At 44.7% G+C, this 24,094-nt stretch overlaps 1 protein-coding gene across 2 annotated transcripts in view; it reads right to left on the bottom strand.

Annotated features, from left to right (window-relative positions):
• usp33 (ubiquitin specific peptidase 33) overlaps positions 1 to 24,094 on the bottom strand; it is a 122,440-nt gene that overhangs the window by 86,632 nt on the left and 11,714 nt on the right. For both annotated transcript variants that reach the window (XM_055866020.1, XM_055866022.1), the window contains exons 3-8: positions 18,495 to 18,548; positions 18,301 to 18,363; positions 5,083 to 5,235; positions 4,469 to 4,577; positions 4,292 to 4,361; positions 1,336 to 1,449 (exon numbers count right to left, since the gene is read on the bottom strand). In XM_055866020.1, coding sequence (XP_055721995.1) covers positions 1,336 to 1,449; positions 4,292 to 4,361; positions 4,469 to 4,577; positions 5,083 to 5,235; positions 18,301 to 18,363; positions 18,495 to 18,548 — 563 coding nt within the window. The remainder of the gene's footprint in view (positions 1 to 1,335; positions 1,450 to 4,291; positions 4,362 to 4,468; positions 4,578 to 5,082; positions 5,236 to 18,300; positions 18,364 to 18,494; positions 18,549 to 24,094) is intronic.

The following is a 24,094-nucleotide window of genomic DNA, read 5'->3' as shown; positions in this document are numbered from 1 at the left end:
AGAACAGGGTTAGGACGTCCTACAGAGACCATAACAAGGTTAGGACAGCCTACAGAGACCAGAACAAGGTTAGGACGGCCTACAAGGACCAGAACAGGATTAGGACGGCCTACAGAGACCATAACAAGGTTAGGATGGCCTACAGAGACCATAACAAGGTTAGGACGGCCTACAACACCACAGAACAGGGTTAGTACGGCCTACAGAGACCAGAACAAGGTTAGGACGGCCTACAGAGACCAGAACAAGGTTAGGACGGCCTACAGAGAACAGAACAGGGTTAGGACAGCCTACAGAGACCAGAACAGGGTTAGGACGGCCTACAGAGACCAGAACAAGGTTAGGACGGCCTACAGAGACCAGAACAGGGTTAGGACAGCCTACAGAGACCAGAACAGGGTTAGGACAGCCTACAGAGACCAGAACAGGGTTAGTACGGCCTACAGAGACCAGAACAGGGTTAGGACGGCCTACAGAGACCAGAACAAGGTTAGGACGGCCTACAGAGACCAGAACAAGGTTAGGACGGCCTACAACACCACAGAACAGGGTTAGTACGACCTACAGAGACCAGAACAAGGTTAGGACGGCCTACAGAGACCAGAACAAGGTTAGGACGGCCTACAGAGACCAGAACAGGGTTAGGACAGCCTACAGAGACCAGAACAGGGTTAGGACGGCCTACAGAGACCAGAACAAGGTTAGGACGGCCTACAGAGACCAGAACAGGGTTAGGACGGCCTACAGAGACCAGAACAGGGTTAGGACGGCCTACAGAGACCAGAACAGGGTTAGGACAGCCTACAGAGACCAGAACAGGGTTAGGACGGCCTACAGAGACCAGAACAGGGTTAGGACGGCCTACAGAGACCAGAACAGGGTTAGGACGGCCTACAGAGACCAGAACAGGGTTAGGACGGCCTACAGAGACCAGAACAAGGTTAGGACGGCCTACAGAGACCAGAACAGGGTTAGGACGTCCTACAGAGACCAGAACAGGGTTAGGACGTCCTACAGAGACCAGAGAACAGGGTTAGGACGGCCTACAGAGACCAGAACAGGGTTAGTACGGCCTACAGAGACCAGAACAGGGTTAGGACGTCCTACAGAGACCAGAACAGGGTTAGGACGTCCTACAGAGACCAGAGAACAGGGTTAGGACGGCCTACAGAGACCAGAACAGGGTTAGGACGGCCTACAGAGACCACTTATAAGCTACCCGCTCATTGATGAGGCCTTGCAGAATCTGTGAAAATAACCCAAACATACTCTTCTAAACTGTCTGAACGGACAACACCCAGGTGAAGAGGACAGACTCAAAGGACAGCAGTGTACCTGTTCTTGTGCCAGAGGTCTGACACCAGTTTCTGGTAGCTCTTACTCAGAGCAGGCTTCTTGTCTGTCCTCACCAGACCTCCACACTCCACAAAGAACTGGGTAAGAGGAGGACTAGAGAGAGAAGAATTGGGTTAGAGGAAGTCTGGAGAAAGGTCATACATCTTAATACACGCACAAAAACAAACAACGAACTGCACAGGGGAGACAGGGTGGAGGTCTACAATTTTTTTTCCTGATGTCTTGGCTGATTTCTTTTGATTTTCCCATGATGTCAAGCAAAGATGCACTGAGTTTGAAGGTAGGCCTTGAAATAATTGGAGGTGTACCTGTGAATGTGACTGAAATTAGCCTATCAGAAGCTTCTAAAGCCATGACATCATTTTCTGGAATTTACCAAGCTGTTTAAAGGCACAGTCAACTTATTGTATGTAAACTTCTGACCCACTGGAATTGTGATGCAGTGAATTATAACTGAAATAATCTGTCTGTAAACAATTGTTAGAAAAATTACTTGTGTCATGCACAAAGTAGATGTCCTAACCGACTTGCCAAAACTATAGTTTGTTAACAAGCAATTTGTGGAGTGGTTGAAAAACGAGTTAATGACTCCAACCTAAGTGTATGTAAACTTCCGACTTCAACTGTATGTATGTGTATAATAAAAATGTATTAAATTATTTTCCCCCTCATCAATCTACACACAATATCCCATAATGACAGAGCAAACAGGTTTAAAAATAAATAAAACTGAAATATCACATTTCCATAAGTATTCAGACCCTTTACTTAGTATTTTGTTGAAGCACCTTTGGCAGCGATTACAGCCTCGAGTCTTCTTGGGTATGACGCTACAAGCTTGGCACACCTGTATTTGGGGAGTTTCTCCCATTCTTCTCTGCAGATCCTCTCAAGCTCTGCGTTGTCTTGTCTGTATATTGTTTTTTAGGGTCATTGTCCTGTTGGAAGGTGAACCCCTCAGTCCGAGGTCCTGAGCGCCCTGGAGCAGGTTTTCATCAAGGATCTCTCTGTACTTTGCTCCGTTCATCTTACCCTTGATCCTGACAAGTCTCCCAATCCCCGCCGTTGAAGAACATCCCCACAGCATGATGCTGCCACCACCATGCTTCACCGTAGGGATGGTAACCGGTTTCCTCCAGGCATGACGCTTGGCATTCAGGCCAAAGAGTTCAATCTTGGTTTCATCAGACCAGAGAATCTTGTTTCTCATGGTCTGAGAGTCTTTAGGTGCCTTTTGGCAAACTCCAAGCGGGCTGTCATGTGCCTTTTACTGAGGAGTGGCTTCCGTCTGGCCACTCTACCATAATGGCCTGATTTGGTGGCGTGCTGCAGAGATGGTTGTTCTTCTGGAAGGTTCTCCCATCTCCACAGAGGAACTCTGGCGCTCTGTCAGAGTGAACATCAGGTTCTTGGTCGCCTCCCAGACCAAGACCCTTCTCCCCCGATTACTCAGTTTGGCCGGGCGGCCAGCTCTAGGAAGAGTCTTGTGGTTCCAAAGTTCTTCCATTTAAGAATGGAGGCCACTGTGTTCTTGGGGACGTTCAATGCTCCAGAAATGTTTTGGTACTCTTCCTCAGATCTGTGCCTCGACACAATCCTGTCTCGGAGCTCTACGGACAATTCCTTCGACCTCATGGCTTGGTTTTTTCCCGTGACATGCATTGTCAACTGTGGGATCTTATATAGACAATTTACCAAGGGCGGCGGGTAGCCTAGTGGTTAGAGCGTTGGACTAGTAACCGAGCTGACAAGGTCAAATCTGTCGTTCTGCCCCTGAACAATGCAGTTAACCCACTGTTCCTAAGCCGTCATTGAAAATAAGAATTTCTTCTTAAGTGACTTGCCTAGTTAAATAAAGGTAAAATAAAATTTAAAAAATAAAATTTACCACAAACACAGGTGGACTCCAATCAAGCTCCAATCAATGTTAACAGGATGCACCTGAGCTCAATTTCAAGTCTCATTGCAAAAGTTTTGAATACTTATGCAAATAAAGGTCTCCGTTTATTTTTAATAGATTTGAAAAATATATATTTTTGCTTTGTCATTATAGGGTATTATGGGGCATGTAGATTGAGGGAAAAATGTATTCAATACATTTTAGAATTAGGCTGTAACATAACATAATCAAAGGGGGTCTGAATACTTTCTGAAAACAGAGGGCGGCCGAGGATGGCATGGAGAAGGAGGATTGCGCTCACACTAAAATATCAATTTAGTATGACATTTTTTAAATCAAACAAATGTTGAAATCCAAACTTTGCCTGTTTTCTTTTTTATTATGACAAAATAATGCAGTTGCATAAATTATAACCTTGATTGTGTTTTAGACTATCGTATAATGAATTAATACACAGTCCACTTTTTTCCTCGTGAGGCAATCCAATCCAACCGAGCTATGAGTGGGCTCTCGAAAGGCTTCCGGTAGGCAGACACTGCTTCTCCAATAGGAATCCCCCGTCACACTTGTAGGCGGTGTCGTAGGCGGTGTCATGGCGACGTCAGTAGAAACACATCAGGTCAAACGGTTGTCAGGCTTATCAAATCAAAACGCACTCCTTCGATATGACGCAGTTTTTTGACTAAAATGAATATGTGTCGGTCTCATTCACGAGGTTGGAGTAATAATGTTAAACTACTTAAGACATTGGCTTGAATCTAGCTTGTTCATTTTCATAAAGGCACGTCTCATTGACTTCACAAACCCCGGCATAGTCCGTTTGGTCCGTTTCGCGCCTCTAGGTTTAGAAAAACTCTGTGGTTGGGTTGACTCTCTAAGGCAGGATGAAAACGACTACATTGACCATGATCCTTAGCAATTATTTGGTGCCTTTCAGCAATATGGCGCGCTTCAAATTCAAAAATCGGGAGACTGCCATAGGAACACTTGGATGACATCAGCGCTATCTACTGGTTTAATGTTTACGGGTCTCACCAGTTGGAGAGGGCCTGCAGAGCTGCATTCATATAGCAGGTGTTCCCGATGTTCTTCAGTCCCGTCAGACCTACAGGAGATGGACACAAAGAGTTTGATCTCGCTAGAGAACAGCAGAGAGAGCATGGCTGATGCTAGCTCGAGCATTGAAGTTGGCTCCAGTCAGATGACGCGTACCTCTGGCGCGTAGCTCGTCCTCCTCCTCTGTCTCCATGCCCAGGTCTTCACAGCCATTAGTAGGGGGCAGTCTCAGAGAAGTGGGACTGCCCTGCGCCCTGCTACGCTCCTGGAACAGAAGACAACCACATCAGAACCATCCACGTCTAGAACCATATCAGAACCATCCTCATCTACAACCATCCTCGTCTAGAACCATATCAGAACCATCCTCATCTACAACCATCCTCATCTAGAACCACATCAGAACCATCCTCATCTAGAACCATATCAGAACCATCCTCATCTAGACAACATTAAAGATAACATGAGGAATTGACAACAGGAGAATATCTCAATGCTTTGACAGCATGTCATAGTGAAAGAAAACATTACAGAACTGAATAATGATTTTCAACGTGGTCTCTGATTTTCAACGTGGTCTCAAAATATGTGAAATAATCATTGACATATATAGAGTGGATTGTACCATTTTCAAGTTCTAGCTTGGTTATTAGGGTTGTGGATGTTTGTTACGGTCTTAGATATAGACAACTGTATTCATCCAGAGGGAACTTCATTTGTGGTTTGAGATTCAGGTATCAATCGATATTCATCCCAGATGGTAATATTACCTGTGTGTTGTTGGTCTGAGGTGAAGCGAGGGTCTTGGTGCTGGGGACAGGGGAGTGAGGGCCCAGTTTACGCTCCAGGAACACCTCTTTCCCACAGGCATAACACCAGACCCTCAGAGTGGTCAGGTTCACTGTCAGGTTGTGCCGCGTCTCCTGTTATAGAGGGGTTATAAACACGTTACGAAGGGGGTTATAAAGGTGTAATACAGGTGTAATACAGGTTATATTTCTATGTTAATTAACAAATACAGCTTATTATTGGTATTATTAACCCAGAGTTGTCGAGACAGACAGACAGCGAGACAGACAGACAGCGAGAGAGACAGACAGCGAGAGAGACAGACAGCGAGAGAGACAGACAGCGAGACAGACAGCGAGAGGCAGACAGCGAGAGGCAGACAGCGAGAGACAGACAGCGAGAGACAGACAGCTGTTGACTAGTCAGTCACTTGGTTCATTATTCATGCGTCTGCATTAGTGTTCAGTGTTGACAGCAGAGCTGACAGAGACGGGCTACAGCGATGAAACCACCCAGCCCGATCCTTTCCTGCTCTAATGTTTAGCAGAGACGGGCTACAGCGATGAAACCACCCAGCCCGATCCTTTCCTGCTCTACTGTTTAGCAGAGACGGGATACAGGGATGAAACCACCCAGCCCGATCCTTTCCTGCTCTACTGTTTAGCAGAGACGGGCTACAGCGATGAAACCACCCAGCCCGATCCTTTCCTGCTCTAATGTTTAGCAGAGACGGGCTACAGCGATGAAACCACCCAGCCCGATCCTTTCCTGCTCTACTGTTTAGCAGAGACGGGATACAGGGATGAAACCACCCAGCCCGATCCTTTCCTGCTCTAATGTTTAGCAGAGACGGGCTACAGCGATGAAACCACCCAGCCCGATCCTTTCCTGCTCTACTGTTTAGCAGAGACGGGATACAGGGATGAAACCACCCAGCCCGATCCTTTCCTGCTCTACTGTTTAGCAGAGACGGGATACAGGGATGAAACCACCCAGCCCGATCCTTTCCTGCTCTACTGTTTAGCAGAGACGGGCTACAGCGATGAAACCACCCAGCCCGATCCTTTCCTGCTCTAATGTTTAGCAGAGCTTTAGCAGTGCATCAACCCCAGCTCCCACAGGAATACAAATTAATAATGGATGATCCAGAAAGGGGACAGCGAAGTGTTAGCTGGATGACTGGATAGATGGTCGTGCACTATACACGGGAGAGGATGCAACCATGGTGCTCAGTGTACCACATGTGCTTAAAAAGAAAAGACAGAAAGGACTAACACGACTGGTCTTTGTTGGAGAGAGAGAGAGAGAGAGAGAGGGCGAGCAAGACAGAGCGAGACAGAGGGCGAGCGAGACAGAGGGCGAGCGAGACAGAGGGCGAGCGAGACAGAGGGCGAGCGAGACAGAGGGCGAGCGAGACAGAGGGCGGGCGAGACAGAGGGCGGGCGAGACAGAGGGCGGGCGAGACAGAGGGCGAGACAGAGGGCGAGACAGAGGGCGAGACAGAGGGCGAGACAGAGGGCGAGACAGAGGGCGAGACAGAGGGCGAGACAGAGGGCGAGACAGAGGGCGAGACAGAGGGCGAGAGAGACAGAGGGCGAGAGAGACAGAGGGCGAGCGAGACAGAGGGCGAGCGAGACAGAGGGCGAGCGAGACAGAGGGCGAGCGAGACAGAGGGCGAGCGAGACAGAGGGCGAGCGAGACAGAGGGCGAGCGAGACAGAGGGCGAGCGAGACAGAGGGCGGGCGAGACAGAGGGCGGGCGAGACAGAGGGCGGGCGAGACAGAGGGCGAGACAGAGGGCGAGACAGAGGGCGAGACAGAGGGCGAGACAGAGGGCGAGACAGAGGGCGAGACAGAGGGCGAGACAGAGGGCGAGACAGAGGGCGAGACAGAGGGCGAGAGAGAGAGAGAGAGAGGGCGAGCAAGACAGAGTGAGACAGAGGGCGAGAGAGAAAAAGAGGGAGAGTTTCTATTTCACTTGCTTTGGCAATGTAAACTCATGTTTCCCATGCTAATAAAGCCCTTTGAATTGAGAGAGAGAGAGGGAGAGAAATGCATTTGTTTATTTATTTTCCCTTTTGTACTTGCACTATTTGCATATTGTTACAACACTGTGTGTGTGTGTATATATAGATATAGATATAGATATATATATATATATATATAACACACACGACATTTGAAATGTCTATTATTTTAGAACTTCTGTGAGTGTAATGTTAACTGTTCATTTTTATCATTTATTTCACTTATGTTAATCATCTACCTCACTTGCTTTGGCAAACGTAAACATATGTTTCCCATGCCAGTAAAGCCCTTGAATTGAATTGAGAAAGAGGGGGAGCGAGAAAGAGGGGGAGCGAGAAAGAGGGGGGGGGGGGCATACCCCATATAGGCCGCCTCAGGTCAGACATAGGCCCCTCCTGCCCACCCCATGCCCCCCACTCCCGCAAAGAGGGCCTCAACATGAACATCACACATACGCCCAGGTAGTGAGCGGGCAAACAGGCCCAACCCCCACTCTTACACTAGCCCAAGCCAATGGCATGTACCAGATGCTCAGCAGGCTCTGCTCACACTTACTGGCCTGAGGCCCAACCCTCAAGGTTACAGAGAGCTGGTAGTCCCATCCACCAAACTACCAGGTGTGAAACAGGGAAGAGACACAGGGGGTATGCTAATTTGGTATAGAGCAGAACTAACTCACTATTAATCTAAACAGGAACATTTGGCTAGAAATTCACAAGGAAATTATCTCAGAGAAAAATGTCTTCCTGTGTGCTACCTATATCAGACAGCCTATCCTGCAGATTGACTCGGTACACTCTATAGACATACTTTAATGAAGACAGCCTATCCTGCAGATTGACTCGGTACACTCTATAGACATACTTTAATGAAGACAGCCTATCCTGCAGATTGACTCGGTACACTCTATAGACATACTTTAATGAAGACAGCCTATCCTGCAGATTGACTCGGTACACTCTATAGACATACTTTAATGAAGACAGCCTATCCTGCAGATTGACTCGGTACACTCTATAGACATACTTTAATGAAGACAGCCTATCCTGCAGATTGACTCGGTACACTCTATAGACATACTTTAATGAAGACAGCCTATCCTGCAGATTGACTCGGTACACTCTATAGACATACTTTAATGAAGACAGCCTATCCTGCAGATTGACTCGGTACACTCTATATACATACTTTAATGAAGACAGCCTATCCTGCAGATTGACTCGGTACACTCTATATACATACTTTAATGAAGACAGCCTATCCTGCAGATTGACTCGGTACACTCTATATACATACTTTAATGAAGACAGCCTATCCTGCAGATTGACTCGGTACACTCTATATACATACTTTAATGAAGACAGCCTATCCTGCAGATTGACTCGGTACACTCTATATACATACTTTAATGAAGACAGCCTATCCTGCAGATTGACTCGGTACACTCTATATACATACTTTAATGAAGACAGCCTATCCTGCAGATTGACTCGGTACACTCTATATACATACTATAATGAAGACAGCCTATCCTGCAGATTGACTCGGTACACTCTATATACATACTATAATGAAGACAGCCTATCCTGCAGATTGACTCGGTACACTCTATATACATACTATAATGAAGACAGCCTATCCTGCAGATTGACTCGGTACACTCTATAGACATACTTTAATGAAGACAGCCTATCCTGCAGATTGACTCGGTACACTCTATAGACATACTTTAATGAAGACAGCCTATCCTGCAGATTGACTCGGTACACTCTATAGACATACTTTAATGAAGACAGCCTATCCTGCAGATTGACTCGGTACACTCTATAGACATACTTTAATGAAGACAGCCTATCCTGCAGATTGACTCGGTACACTCTATAGACATACTTTAATGAAGACAGCCTATCCTGCAGATTGACTCGGTACACTCTATAGACATACTTTAATGAAGACAGCCTATCCTGCAGATTGACTCGGTACACTCTATAGACATACTTTAATGAAGACAGCCTATCCTGCAGATTGACTCGGTACACTCTATAGACATACTTTAATGAAGACAGCCTATCCTGCAGATTGACTCGGTACACTCTATAGACATACTTTAATGAAGACAGCCTATCCTGCAGATTGACTCGGTACACTCTATAGACATACTTTAATGAAGACAGCCTATCCTGCAGATTGACTCGGTACACTCTATAGACATACTTTAATGAAGACAGCCTATCCTGCAGATTGACTCGGTACACTCTATAGACATACTTTAATGAAGACAGCCTATCCTGCAGATTGACTCGGTACACTCTATAGACATACTTTAATGAAGACAGCCTATCCTGCAGATTGACTCGGTACACTCTATAGACATACTTTAATGAAGACAGCCTATCCTGCAGATTGACTCGGTACACTCTATAGACATACTTTAATGAAGACAGCCTATCCTGCAGATTGACTCGGTACACTCTATAGACATACTTTAATGAAGACAGCCTATCCTGCAGATTGACTCGGTACACTCTATAGACATACTTTAATGAAGACAGCCTATCCTGCAGATTGACTCGGTACACTCTATAGACATACTTTAATGAAGACAGCCTATCCTGCAGATTGACTCGGTACACTCTATAGACATACTTTAATGAAGACAGCCTATCCTGCAGATTGACTCGGTACACTCTATAGACATACTTTAATGAAGACAGCCTATCCTGCAGATTGACTCGGTACACTCTATAGACATACTTTAATGAAGACAGCCTATCCTGCAGATTGACTCGGTACACTCTATAGACATACTTTAATGAAGACAGCCTATCCTGCAGATTGACTCGGTACACTCTATAGACATACTTTAATGAAGACAGCCTATCCTGCAGATTGACTCGGTACACTCTATAGACATACTTTAATGAAGACAGCCTATCCTGCAGATTGACTCGGTACACTCTATAGACATACTTTAATGAAGACAGCCTATCCTGCAGATTGACTCGGTACACTCTATAGACATACTTTAATGAAGACAGCCTATCCTGCAGATTGACTCGGTACACTCTATAGACATACTTTAATGAAGACAGCCTATCCTGCAGATTGACTCGGTACACTCTATAGACATACTTTAATGAAGACAGCCTATCCTGCAGATTGACTCGGTACACTCTATAGACATACTTTAATGAAGACAGCCTATCCTGCAGATTGACTCGGTACACTCTATAGACATACTTTAATGAAGACAGCCTATCCTGCAGATTGACTCGGTACACTCTATAGACATACTTTAATGAAGACAGCCTATCCTGCAGATTGACTCGGTACACTCTATAGACATACTTTAATGAAGACAGCCTATCCTGCAGATTGACTCGGTACACTCTATAGACATACTTTAATGAAGACAGCCTATCCTGCAGATTGACTCGGTACACTCTATAGACATACTTTAATGAAGACAGCCTATCCTGCAGATTGACTCGGTACACTCTATAGACATACTTTAATGAAGACAGCCTATCCTGCAGATTGACTCGGTACACTCTATAGACATACTTTAATGAAGACAGCCTATCCTGCAGATTGACTCGGTACACTCTATAGACATACTTTAATGAAGACAGCCTATCCTGCAGATTGACTCGGTACACTCTATAGACATACTTTAATGAAGACAGCCTATCCTGCAGATTGACTCGGTACACTCTATAGACATACTTTAATGAAGACAGCCTATCCTGCAGATTGACTCGGTACACTCTATAGACATACTTTAATGAAGACAGCCTATCCTGCAGATTGACTCGGTACACTCTATAGACATACTTTAATGAAGACAGCCTATCCTGCAGATTGACTCGGTACACTCTATAGACATACTTTAATGAAGACAGCCTATCCTGCAGATTGACTCGGTACACTCTATAGACATACTTTAATGAAGACAGCCTATCCTGCAGATTGACTCGGTACACTCTATAGACATACTTTAATGAAGACAGCCTATCCTGCAGATTGACTCGGTACACTCTATAGACATACTTTAATGAAGACAGCCTATCCTGCAGATTGACTCGGTACACTCTATAGACATACTTTAATGAAGACAGCCTATCCTGCAGATTGACTCGGTACACTCTATAGACATACTTTAATGAAGACAGCCTATCCTGCAGATTGACTCGGTACACTCTATAGACATACTTTAATGAAGACAGCCTATCCTGCAGATTGACTCGGTACACTCTATAGACATACTTTAATGAAGACAGCCTATCCTGCAGATTGACTCGGTACACTCTATAGACATACTTTAATGAAGACAGCCTATCCTGCAGATTGACTCGGTACACTCTATAGACATACTTTAATGAAGACAGCCTATCCTGCAGATTGACTCGGTACACTCTATAGACATACTTTAATGAAGACAGCCTATCCTGCAGATTGACTCGGTACACTCTATAGACATACTTTAATGAAGACAGCCTATCCTGCAGATTGACTCGGTACACTCTATAGACATACTTTAATGAAGACAGCCTATCCTGCAGATTGACTCGGTACACTCTATAGACATACTTTAATGAAGACAGCCTATCCTGCAGATTGACTCGGTACACTCTATAGACATACTTTAATGAAGACAGCCTATCCTGCAGATTGACTCGGTACACTCTATAGACATACTTTAATGAAGACAGCCTATCCTGCAGATTGACTCGGTACACTCTATAGACATACTTTAATGAAGACAGCCTATCCTGCAGATTGACTCGGTACACTCTATAGACATACTTTAATGAAGACAGCCTATCCTGCAGATTGACTCGGTACACTCTATAGACATACTTTAATGAAGACAGCCTATCCTGCAGATTGACTCGGTACACTCTATAGACATACTTTAATGAAGACAGCCTATCCTGCAGATTGACTCGGTACACTCTATAGACATACTTTAATGAAGACAGCCTATCCTGCAGATTGACTCGGTACACTCTATAGACATACTTTAATGAAGACAGCCTATCCTGCAGATTGACTCGGTACACTCTATAGACATACTTTAATGAAGACAGCCTATCCTGCAGATTGACTCGGTACACTCTATAGACATACTTTAATGAAGACAGCCTATCCTGCAGATTGACTCGGTACACTCTATAGACATACTTTAATGAAGACAGCCTATCCTGCAGATTGACTCGGTACACTCTATAGACATACTTTAATGAAGACAGCCTATCCTGCAGATTGACTCGGTACACTCTATAGACATACTTTAATGAAGACAGCCTATCCTGCAGATTGACTCGGTACACTCTATAGACATACTTTAATGAAGACAGCCTATCCTGCAGATTGACTCGGTACACTCTATAGACATACTTTAATGAAGACAGCCTATCCTGCAGATTGACTCGGTACACTCTATAGACATACTTTAATGAAGACAGCCTATCCTGCAGATTGACTCGGTACACTCTATAGACATACTTTAATGAAGACAGCCTATCCTGCAGATTGACTCGGTACACTCTATAGACATACTTTAATGAAGACAGCCTATCCTGCAGATTGACTCGGTACACTCTATATACATACTTTAATGAAGACAGCCTATCCTGCAGATTGACTCGGTACACTCTATATACATACTTTAATGAAGACAGCCTATCCTGCAGATTGACTCGGTACACTCTATATACATACTTTAATGAAGACAGCCTATCCTGCAGATTGACTCGGTACACTCTATATACATACTTTAATGAAGACAGCCTATCCTGCAGATTGACTCGGTACACTCTATATACATACTTTAATGAAGACAGCCTATCCTGCAGATTGACTCGGTACACTCTATATACATACTTTAATGAAGACAGCCTATCCTGCAGATTGACTCGGTACACTCTATATACATACTTTAATGAAGACAGCCTATCCTGCAGATTGACTCGGTACACTCTATATACATACTTTAATGAAGACAGCCTATCCTGCAGATTGACTCGGTACACTCTATATACATACTTTAATGAAGACAGCCTATCCTGCAGATTGACTCGGTACACTCTATATACATACTTTAATGAAGACAGCCTATCCTGCAGATTGACTCGGTACACTCTATATACATACTTTAATGAAGACAGCCTATCCTGCAGATTGACTCGGTACACTCTATATACATACTTTAATGAAGACAGCCTATCCTGCAGATTGACTCGGTACACTCTATATACATACTTTAATGAAGACAGCCTATCCTGCAGATTGACTCGGTACACTCTATATACATACTTTAATGAAGACAGCCTATCCTGCAGATTGACTCGGTACACTCTATATACATACTTTAATGAAGACAGCCTATCCTGCAGATTGACTCGGTACACTCTATATACATACTTTAATGAAGACAGCCTATCCTGCAGATTGACTCGGTACACTCTATATACATACTTTAATGAAGACAGCCTATCCTGCAGATTGACTCGGTACACTCTATATACATACTTTAATGAAGACAGCCTATCCTGCAGATTGACTCGGTACACTCTATATACATACTTTAATGAAGACAGCCTATCCTGCAGATTGACTCGGTACACTCTATATACATACTTTAATGAAGACAGCCTATCCTGCAGATTGACTCGGTACACTCTATATACATACTTTAATGAAGACAGCCTATCCTGCAGATTGACTCGGTACACTCTATATACATACTTTAATGAAGACAGCCTATCCTGCAGATTGACTCGGTACACTCTATATACATACTTTAATGAAGACAGCCTATCCTGCAGATTGACTCGGTACACTCTATATACATACTTTAATGAAGACAGCCTATCCTGCAGATTGACTCGGTACACTCTATATACATACTTTAATGAAGACAGCCTATCCTGCAGATTGACTCGGTACACTCTATATACATACTTTAATGAAGACAGCCTATCCTGCAGATTGACTCGGTACACTCTATATACATACTTTAATGAAGACAGCCTATCCTGCAGATTGACTCGGTACACTCTATATATAGCCTCGTTGTTATTCTATTGTTACACTTTAGTTAATTTAGTAAATATTTAGATTTTTGGATAAACCACCGTTAGCCATTTAAGAACAAAAACATACACATGATCAATTACAACCATACACATAATCAATTACAACCATACACATAATCAATTACAACCATATACATGATCAATTACAACCATATACATGATCAATTACAACCATATACATGATCAATTACAACCATATACATGATCAATTACAACCATATACATGATCAATTACAACCATATACATGATCAATTACAACCATATACATGATCAATTACAACCATATACATGATCAATTACAAATCTTAGAATCAGCTATTAAAGACTACCAGAACCCACTGGATTCTCCAATTACATTAGATAAACTACAGGACAAAATACAAACCCTTCAACACAAAAAGACCTGTGGTGTTGATGGTACACGAAATGACACAACCTTATTGAAACAAAACCAAAGTCTTCATCCTTTGTTGATTTCAAAAAAGTTTTTGAATCAATTTGACATGAGGGTCTGCTTTATAAAATGATGGAAAGGTGCTGGAGAAAAGCACATGACATCAAAGAAAATGTACACAAACAAAATGGCAATAAAAACACACTGATTTCTTTCCTCAGGGCCGTGGGGTGAGACAGGGATGCACCTTGAGCCCCATCCACTTCAACGTACGGTGCATTCGGGAAAGTATTCAGACCCCTTGACTTTTTCCACATTGTTACATTACAGCCTTACTATAAAATGGATTAAATACAATGATGTACACACAATGCCCCATAATGTCAAAGTGAAAACAAGTTTATAGACATTTTTGCAAATGTATTAAAAATAACTTGAAATGGTCACTTAGAGCTCCAGAGTTCTTCTGTGAAGATGGGAGAACCTTCCAGAAGGACAACCATCTATGCAGCACTCCACTAATCAGGTCTTTATGGTAGAGTGGACAGATGGAAGCCACTCCTCAGTAAAAAGGCACATGACAGCCCGCTTGTTTGCCATAAGGCACCTAAATACTCTCAGACCATGAGAAAAAAGATTATCTGGTCTGATGAAACTAAGATTGAACTCTTTGGCCTGAATGCCAAGAGTCACGTCTGGAGGAAACCTGGCACCATCCCTACGGTGAAGCATGGTGGTGGCAGCAACATGTTGTGGGGATGTTTTTCAGCGGCAGGGACTGGGAGACTAATCAGGATCGAGGGAAAGATGAACGGAGCAAAGTACAGAGAGATCCTTAATGAAAATCTGCTCCAGATCGCTCAGGACCTCAGACTAGGGTGAAGGTTCACCTTCCAACAGGACAACGAGCCTATGCACACAGGCAAGACAACGCAGGAGTGGTCTTGGGACAAGTTTCTGAATGAACTTGAGTGGCCCATCCAACCTAACAGAGCTAAGATAATATAATAATATAATTATATCTGCAAAGAAAAATGGGAGAGACTAACCAAATACAGGTGTGCCAAACTTGTAGCGTCATACCCAAGAACACTTGAGGCTGTAAATTGCTGACAAAGGTCCTTAAAACAACGTTTTTATTTATAATACATTTGCAAAAATATAAAAAAAATATGTTTTTGCTTTGTCAATTTGGGGTATTGTGTGTAGATTGATGAGGATTGAAAAAATGATTAAATCCATTTTAGAATAAGGCGGTAACATATAAAAGTGAAAAAAAGTCAAGGGTTCTGAGTACTTTCCGAATGCACTGCATGTATGTACAGTTGAAGTCGGATGTTTACATACACCTTAGCCAAATACATTTAAACTCAGTTTCACAATTCCTGGCATTTAAACCTAGTAAAAAATGTCCTGTTTAGGTCAGTTAGGATCACCACTTTATTTTAAGAATGTGACATGTTAGAATAATAGAGAGAATGATTTTTTTTCAGATCTTATTTCTTTCATCACATTCCCAGTGGGTCAGAAGTTTACATACACTCAATTAGTATTTGGTAGCATTGCCTTTAAATTGTTTAACTTGGGTCATACGTTTCGGGTAGCCTTCCACAAGCTTCCCACAATACGTTGGGTGAATTTTGGCCCATTCCTCCTGCCAGAGCTGGTGTAACTGAGTCAGGTTTGTAGGCATCCTTGCTCGCACACGCTTTTCAGTTCTGCCCACACATTTTCTATGGGATTGAGGTCAGGGCTTTGTGATGGCCACTCCAATACCTTGACTTTGTTGTCCTAAGCCATTTTGCCACAACTTTGGAAGTATGCTTGAAGTCATTGTCCATTTGGAAGACCCATTTGCGACCAAGCTTTAACTTCCTGACTGATGTCTTGAGATGTTGCTTCAATATATCCACAATTTTCCTGCCTCATGATGCCATCTATTTTGTGAAGTGCACCAGTCCCTCCTGCAGCAAAGCACCCCCACAACATGATGCTGCCACCCCCGTGCTTCACTGTTGGGATGGTGTTCTTTGGCTTGCAAGCTTCTTCCTTGCTGAGCGACCTTTCAGGTTATGTCGATATAGGACTCGTTTTACTGTGGCTATAAATAATTTCGTACCCGTTTCCTCCAGCATCTTCACAAGGTCCTTTGCTGTTGTTCTGGGATTGATTTGCACTTTTCGCACCAAAGTATGTTCATCTCTAGGAGACAGAACGCGTCTCCTTCCTGAGCGGTATGACGGCTGCGTGGTCCCATGGTGTTTATACTTGCGTACTATTGTTTCTACAGATGAACGTGGTGCCTTCAGGCGTTTGGAAATTGCTCTCAAGGATGAACCAGACTTGTGGAGGTCTCCAATCTTTTTTCTGAGGTCTTGGCTGATTTCTTTTGATTTTCCCATGATGTCAAACAAAGAGGCACTGAGTTTGAAGGTAGGCCTTGAAATACATCCACCTCCAATTGACTCAAATGATGCCAATTAGCCTATCAGACGCTTCTAAAGTCATGACATCATTTTCTGGAATTTTCCAAGCTGTTTAAAGGCACTTAGTGTTTGTAAACTTCTGACCCACTGGAATTGTGATGCAGTGAATTATTACTGAAATAATCAGTCTGTAAACAATTGTTAGAAAAATGACTTGTGTCATGCACAAAGTAGATGTCCTAACCGACTTGCCAAAACTACAGTTTGTTAACAAGAAATTTGTGGAGTGGTTGAAAAACTAGTTAATGACTCCAACCGAAGTGTATGTAAACTTCCGAATTCAACTGTATGTATGTATGTGTGTGTGTGTGTGTGTGTGTGTGTGTGTGTGTGTGTGTGTGTGTGTGTGTGTGTGTGTGTGTGTGTGTGTGTGTGTGTGTGTGTGTGTGTGTGTGTGTGTGTGTGTGTGAGAGAGAGAGAGATTGATAGAGGGAGAGAAAGGAAAGAGAAAGGTGGGAGGTGGATGATGACAATCTAATGCTAGGTAAATAATCGTTTTCCTTTTAAATGTCAACACAAACAGGGACTCACATCTCCTTTAAATCTTCCACCCTTTCTTCTGTCCCCTTCTCCTCCCCATCATACTCTCTCTCACCACCACCATCTCCTTTCCCTCCTCACACTTCCTTCTCCCATCCCTCACTTCAACACCTTCTCTCTCCTGCACCATCCTGAATATTGATCTAGTCCTGTAGGTACGTTCTGCACCATCCTGAATATTGATCACGTCCTGTAGGTGCGTTCTGAACCATCCTGAATATTGATCACGTCCTGTAGGTACGTTCTGAACCATCCTGAATATTGATCTAGTCCTGTAGGTACGTTCTGAACCATCCTGAATATTGATCTAGTCCTGTAGGTACGTTCTGCACCATCCTGAATATTCATCTAGTCCTGTAGGTACGTTCTGAACCATCCTGAATATTGATCACGTCCTGTAGGTACGTTCTGAACCATCCTGAATATTGATCTAGTCCTGTAGGTACGTTCTGAACCATCCTGAATATTGATCTAGTCCTGTAGGTACGTTCTGAACCATCCTGAATATTGATCTAGTCCTGTAGGTACGTTCTGAACCATCCTGAATATTGATCTAGTCCTGTAGGTACGTTCTGAACCATCCTGAATATCGATCTAGTCCTGTAGCGGTGTGTGTGGGAGGTGAAGGGTAATGGGTCAGGGGTGACTCACCTGTGAGTGGACAGTGCTGTGGTCAGCATGAGATTCTCCACAGCCCACATAGGCACAGCTGTTCTGCACACGCACACAGCGAAAACAATGGATTATTACTACAGAACTGTTACGTCCATATTCATACAAGGCCAAATGGCAGTCACAACTTTCAAAATAAAAGTCCCAAACAAAGCCAGGGACTGCTCACTCACCTCCAGACACGCCCACAGATTTGGTCCTCCAACCTTGCAGTCTTGACACTGGCCCTAGAAACACCCACACAAACACCACAACAGCCAACCAGCTTCAGTGAACAGACCAGGCCAGAGAGACAGTATAATAATCTGACTGCTTCAGTGACCAGGCCAGAGAGACAGTATAATAATCTGACTGCTACAGTGACCAGGCCAGAGAGACAGAATAATAATCAGACTGCTACAGTGACCAGGCCAGAGAGACAGTATAATAATCAGACTGCTTCAGTGACCAGGCCAGAGAGACAGTATAATAATCTGACTGCTACAGTGACCAGGCCAGAGAGACAGTATAATAATCTGACTGCTTCAGTGACCAGGCCAGAGAGACAGTATAATAATCAGACTGCTACAGTGACCAGGCCAGAGAGACAGTATAATCAGACTGCTTCAGTGACCAGGCCAGAGAGACAGTATAATAATCAGACTGCTACAGTGACCAGGCCAGAGAGACAGTATAATCAGACTGCTACAGTGACCAGGCCAGAGAGACAGTATAATAATCAGACTGCTACAGTGACCAGGCCAGAGAGACAGTATAATAATCTGACTGCTACAGTGACCAGGCCAGAGAGACAGTATAATAATCTGACTGCTACAGTGACCAGGCCAGAGAGACAGTATAATAATCTGACTGCTACAGTGACCAGGCCAGAGAGACAGTATAATAATCTGACTGCTACAGTGACCAGGCCAGAGAGTAGGTATAATAATCTGACTGCTTCAGTGACCAGGCCAGAGAGACAGTATAATAATCTGACTGCTACAGTGACCAGGCCAGAGAGACAGTATAATAATCTGACTGCTACAGTGACCAGGCCAGAGAGACAGTATAATAATCTGACTGCTACAGTGACCAGGCCAGAGAGACAGTATAATAATCAGACTGCTACAGTGACCAGGCCAGAGAGACAGTATAATAATCAGACTGCTACAGTGACCAGGCCAGAGAGACAGTATAATAATCAGACTGCTTCAGTGACCAGGCCAGAGAGACAGTATAATAATCCGACTGCTACAGTGACCAGGCCAGAGAGACAGTATAATAATCTGACTGCTACAGTGACCAGGCCAGAGAGACAGTATAATAATCTGACTGCTTCAGTGACCAGGCCAGAGAGACAGTATAATAATCTGACTGCTTCAGTGACCAGGCCAGAGAGACAGTATAATAATCAGACTGCTACAGTGACCAGGCCAGAGAGACAGTATAATAATCTGACTGCTACAGTGACCAGGCCAGAGAGACAGTATAATAATCTGACTGCTACAGTGACCAGGCCAGAGAGACAGTATAATCAGACTGCTACAGTGACCAGGCCAGAGAGACAGTATAATAATCAGACTGCTTCAGTGACCAGGCCAGAGAGACAGTATAATAATCTGACTGCTACAGTGACCAGGCCAGAGAGACAGTATAATAATCTGACTGCTACAGTGACCAGGCCAGAGAGACAGTATAATAATCTGACTGCTACAGTGACCAGGCCAGAGAGACAGTATAATCAGACTGCTACAGTGACCAGGCCAGAGAGACAGTATAATAAGACTGTTACAGTGACCAGGCCAGAGAGACAGTATAGTAATCAGACTGCTACAGTGACCAGGCCAGAGAGACAGTATAATAATCTGACTGCTACAGTGACCAGGCCAGAGAGACAGTATAATAATCTGACTGCTTCAGTGACCAGGCCAGAGAGACAGTATAATAATCTGACTGCTACAGTGACCAGGCCAGAGAGACAGTATAATAATCTGACTGCTACAGTGACCAGGCCAGAGAGACAGTATAATAATCTGACTGCTACAGTGACCAGGCCAGAGAGACAGTATAATAATCTGACTGCTACAGTGACCAGGCCAGAGAGACAGTATAATAATCTGACTGCTTCAGTGACCAGGCCAGAGAGACAGTATAATAATCTGACTGCTACAGTGACCAGGCCAGAGAGACAGTATAATAATCTGACTGCTACAGTGACCAGGCCAGAGAGACAGTATAATAATCTGACTGCTACAGTGACCAGGCCAGAGAGACAGTATAATAATCTGACTGCTACAGTGACCAGGCCAGAGAGACAGTATAATAATCTGACTGCTACAGTGACCAGGCCAGAGAGACAGTATAATAATCTGACTGCTTCAGTGACCAGGCCAGAGAGACAGTATAATAATCTGACTGCTACAGTGACCAGGCCAGAGAGACAGTATCTATAGAACAGTAACATGATAGAGCACAGTGTTCTCCAATGACAACATTCTCATTTCCTGTAAAACATCCAGGACTTGACCATTAATAATAGTTGATATTCTAGCTAATGCTACTAGATGATAAATTTAGCTAGCCTAAGTAGCTTCTATCAGCTAACCACTATAAAATGTGATAGTAGCTGAGTGAACAAAGTGGATGATCAGAATTCAACATCATTTACAGAGCATTGGGAGAATATTCAGACCCCTTCCCTTTATCCACATTGTTAAATTAGTCTTATTCTAAAATGGATTAAATAAAAACACTTCCTCAATCTACACACAATAACCCACGACAAAGCGAAAGCAGGTTTTTAGTCATGTTTACACATTTCTTAAAAATAGAAAAACAGAAAAATGACATTTAGTTAAGAATTCAGACCCTTTTAGCTATGAGACAGGAAATTGAGGTAAAATGCTTCCTGTTTCCATTGATCATCCTTGCGACGTTTCTACAACTTGATTGGAGTCCACCTGTGGTAAATTCAATTGATTGGACATGATTTGGAAAGGCACACACCTGTCTATATAAGGTTCCACAGTTGACAGGACATGTCAGAGCAAAAACCAAGCCATGAGATCGAAGGAATTGTCCGTAGAGCTCTGAGACAGGATTGTGTCGAGGCACAGATCTGGGGAAGGGTACCCAAAACATGTCTACAGCATTGAAGGTCCCCAAGAACACAGCGGTCTCATAGTTCTTAAATGGAAGAAGTTTGGAACCACCGAGATTGTTCCTAGAGATGGCCGTCCGGCCAAACTGAGCAATCGGGGGAGAAAGGACTTGGTCAGGAAGGTGACCAAGAACCCGATGGTCACTGACAGAGCTCCAGAGTTCCTCTGTGGAGAATCTTCCAGAAGGACAACCATCTCTGCAGCACTCCACCAATCAGGCCTTTATGGTAGTGGCCAGACGGAAGCCACTCCTCAGTAAAAGGCACATGACAGTTTGCTGTGGGGATGTTTTTCAGCAGCAGGGACTGGGAGACTAGTCAGGATCGAGGGAAAGATGAACTGAGCAAAGTACAGAGAGATCCTTGATGAAAACCTGCTCCAGAGTGCTCAGGAACTCAGACTGGGGTGAAGGTTCACCTTCCAACAGGACAACGACCCTAAGCACACAGCCAAGACAACACAGGAGGCTTTGGGACAAGTCTCTGAATGTCTTTGAGTGGCCCAGCCAGAGCCCGGACTTGAACCCGATCGAACATCTCTGGAGAGACTTGAAAATAGCTGTGCAGCAACGCCCCCCATTCAACCTGACAGAACTTGAGAGGCTGTAAACGCTGCCAAAGGTGCTTCAACAAAGTACTGACTAAAGGGTCTGAATACTTATGTAAATATGAACATTTTTATATACATTTGCACCAAAAAAGTTAAAACCTGTTTTTGCTTTGTCAATTGATGAGGGAAAAAACCATTTAATTAATTTTAGAATAAGGCTGTAACATAACAAAATGTGGACTTATGTACTACAGTACTACAGAGGGGGACTTGTGCACGAAGGAGGACATGACTACAGGACAGGTGGTCTATGGAAGGGGACAGGTGGTCTATGGAAGGGGACAGGTGGTCTATGGAAGGGGAAAGGTGGTCTATGGAAGGGGACAGGTGGTCTATGGAAGGGGACAGGTGGTCTATGGAAGGGGACAGGTGGTCTATGGAAGGGGACAGGTGGTCTATGGAAGGGGACAGGTGGTCTATGGAAGGGGACAGGTGGTCTATGGAAGGGGAGAGGAGGTCTATGGAAGGGGACAGGAGGTCTATGGAAGGGGAGAGGAGGTCTATGGAAGGGGACAGGAGGTCTATGGAAGGGGACAGGAGGTCTATGGAAGGGGACAGGAGGTCTATGGAAGGGGACAGGTGGTCTATGGAAGGGGACAGGTGGTCTATGGAAGGGGACAGGAGGTCTATGGAAGGGGACAGGAGGTCTATGGAAGGGGACTGGTGGTCTATGGAAGGGGACAGGTGTCTATGGAAGGGGACAGGACAGGGGGTCTATGGAAGGGGACAGGACTACAGGACAGGAGGTCTATGGAAGGGGACAGGACTACAGGACAGGTGGTCTATGGAAGGGGACAGGACTACAGGACAGGTGGTCTATGGAAGGGGACAGGTGGTCTATGGAAGGGGACAGGTGGTCTATGGAAGGGGACATGACTACAGGACTGGTGGTCTATGGAAGGGGACAGGTGGTCTATGGAAGGGGACAGGTGGTCTATGGAAGGGGACAGGAGGTCTATGGAAGGGGACAGGAAGTCTATGGAAGGGGACAGGACAGGAGGTCTATGGAAGGGGACAGGAAGTCTATGGAAGGGGACAGGAAGTCTATGGAAGGGGACAGGACTATAGGACTGGTGGTCTATGGAAGGGGACAGGAGGTCTATGGAAGGGGACAGGACAGGAGGTCTATGGAAGGGGACAGGAAGTCTATGGAAGGGGACATGACTACAGGACAGGAGGTCTATGGAAGGGGACAGGACAGGTGGTCTATGGAAGGGGACAGGACAGGTGGTCTATGGAAGGGGACAGGACAGGTGGTCTATGGAAGGGGACTGGTGGTCTATGGAATGGGACAGGTGGTCTATGGAATGGGACAGGTGGTCTATGGAAGGGGACAGGTGGTCTATGGAAGGGGACAGGTGTTCTATGGAAGGGGACAGGAGGTCTATGGAAGGGGACAGGTGACTATGGAAGGGGACAGGAGGTCTATGGAAGGGGACAGGAGGTCTATGGAAGGGGACAGGAGGTCTATGGAAGGGGACAGGTGTCTATGGAAGGGGACAGGAGGTCTATGGAAGGGGACAGGAGGTCTATGGAAGGGGACAGGTGGTCTATGGAAGGGGACAGGAGGTCTATGGAAGGGGACAGGAGGTCTATGGAAGGGGACAGGAGGTCTATGGAAGGGGACAGGACAGGAGGTCTATGGAAGGGGACAGGACAGGAAGTCTATGGAAGGGGACAGGACTACAGGACAGGAGGTCTATGGAAGGGGACAGGACAGGTGGTCTATGGAAGGGGACAGGACAGGTGGTCTATGGAAGGGGACAGGACAGGTGGTCTATGGAAGGGGACAGGTGGTCTATGGAAGGGGACAGGTGGTCTATGGAAGGGGACAGGTGGTCTATGGAAGGGGACAGGAGGTCTATGGAAGGGGACAGGTGGTCTATGGAAGGGGACAGGTGGTCTATGGAAGGGGACAGGTGTCTATGGAAGGGGACAGGAGGTCTATGGAAGGGGACAGGAGGTCTATGGAAGGGGACAGGAGGTCTATGAAAGGGGACAGGAGGTCTATGGAAGGGGACAGG

This window comes from Salvelinus fontinalis, chromosome 17, assembly GCF_029448725.1.
Source record: "Salvelinus fontinalis isolate EN_2023a chromosome 17, ASM2944872v1, whole genome shotgun sequence".
In the NCBI taxonomy this organism is placed as follows: Eukaryota; Metazoa; Chordata; class Actinopteri; order Salmoniformes; family Salmonidae; genus Salvelinus; species Salvelinus fontinalis.
This window is presented reverse-complemented; position numbering and strand designations above follow the sequence as displayed.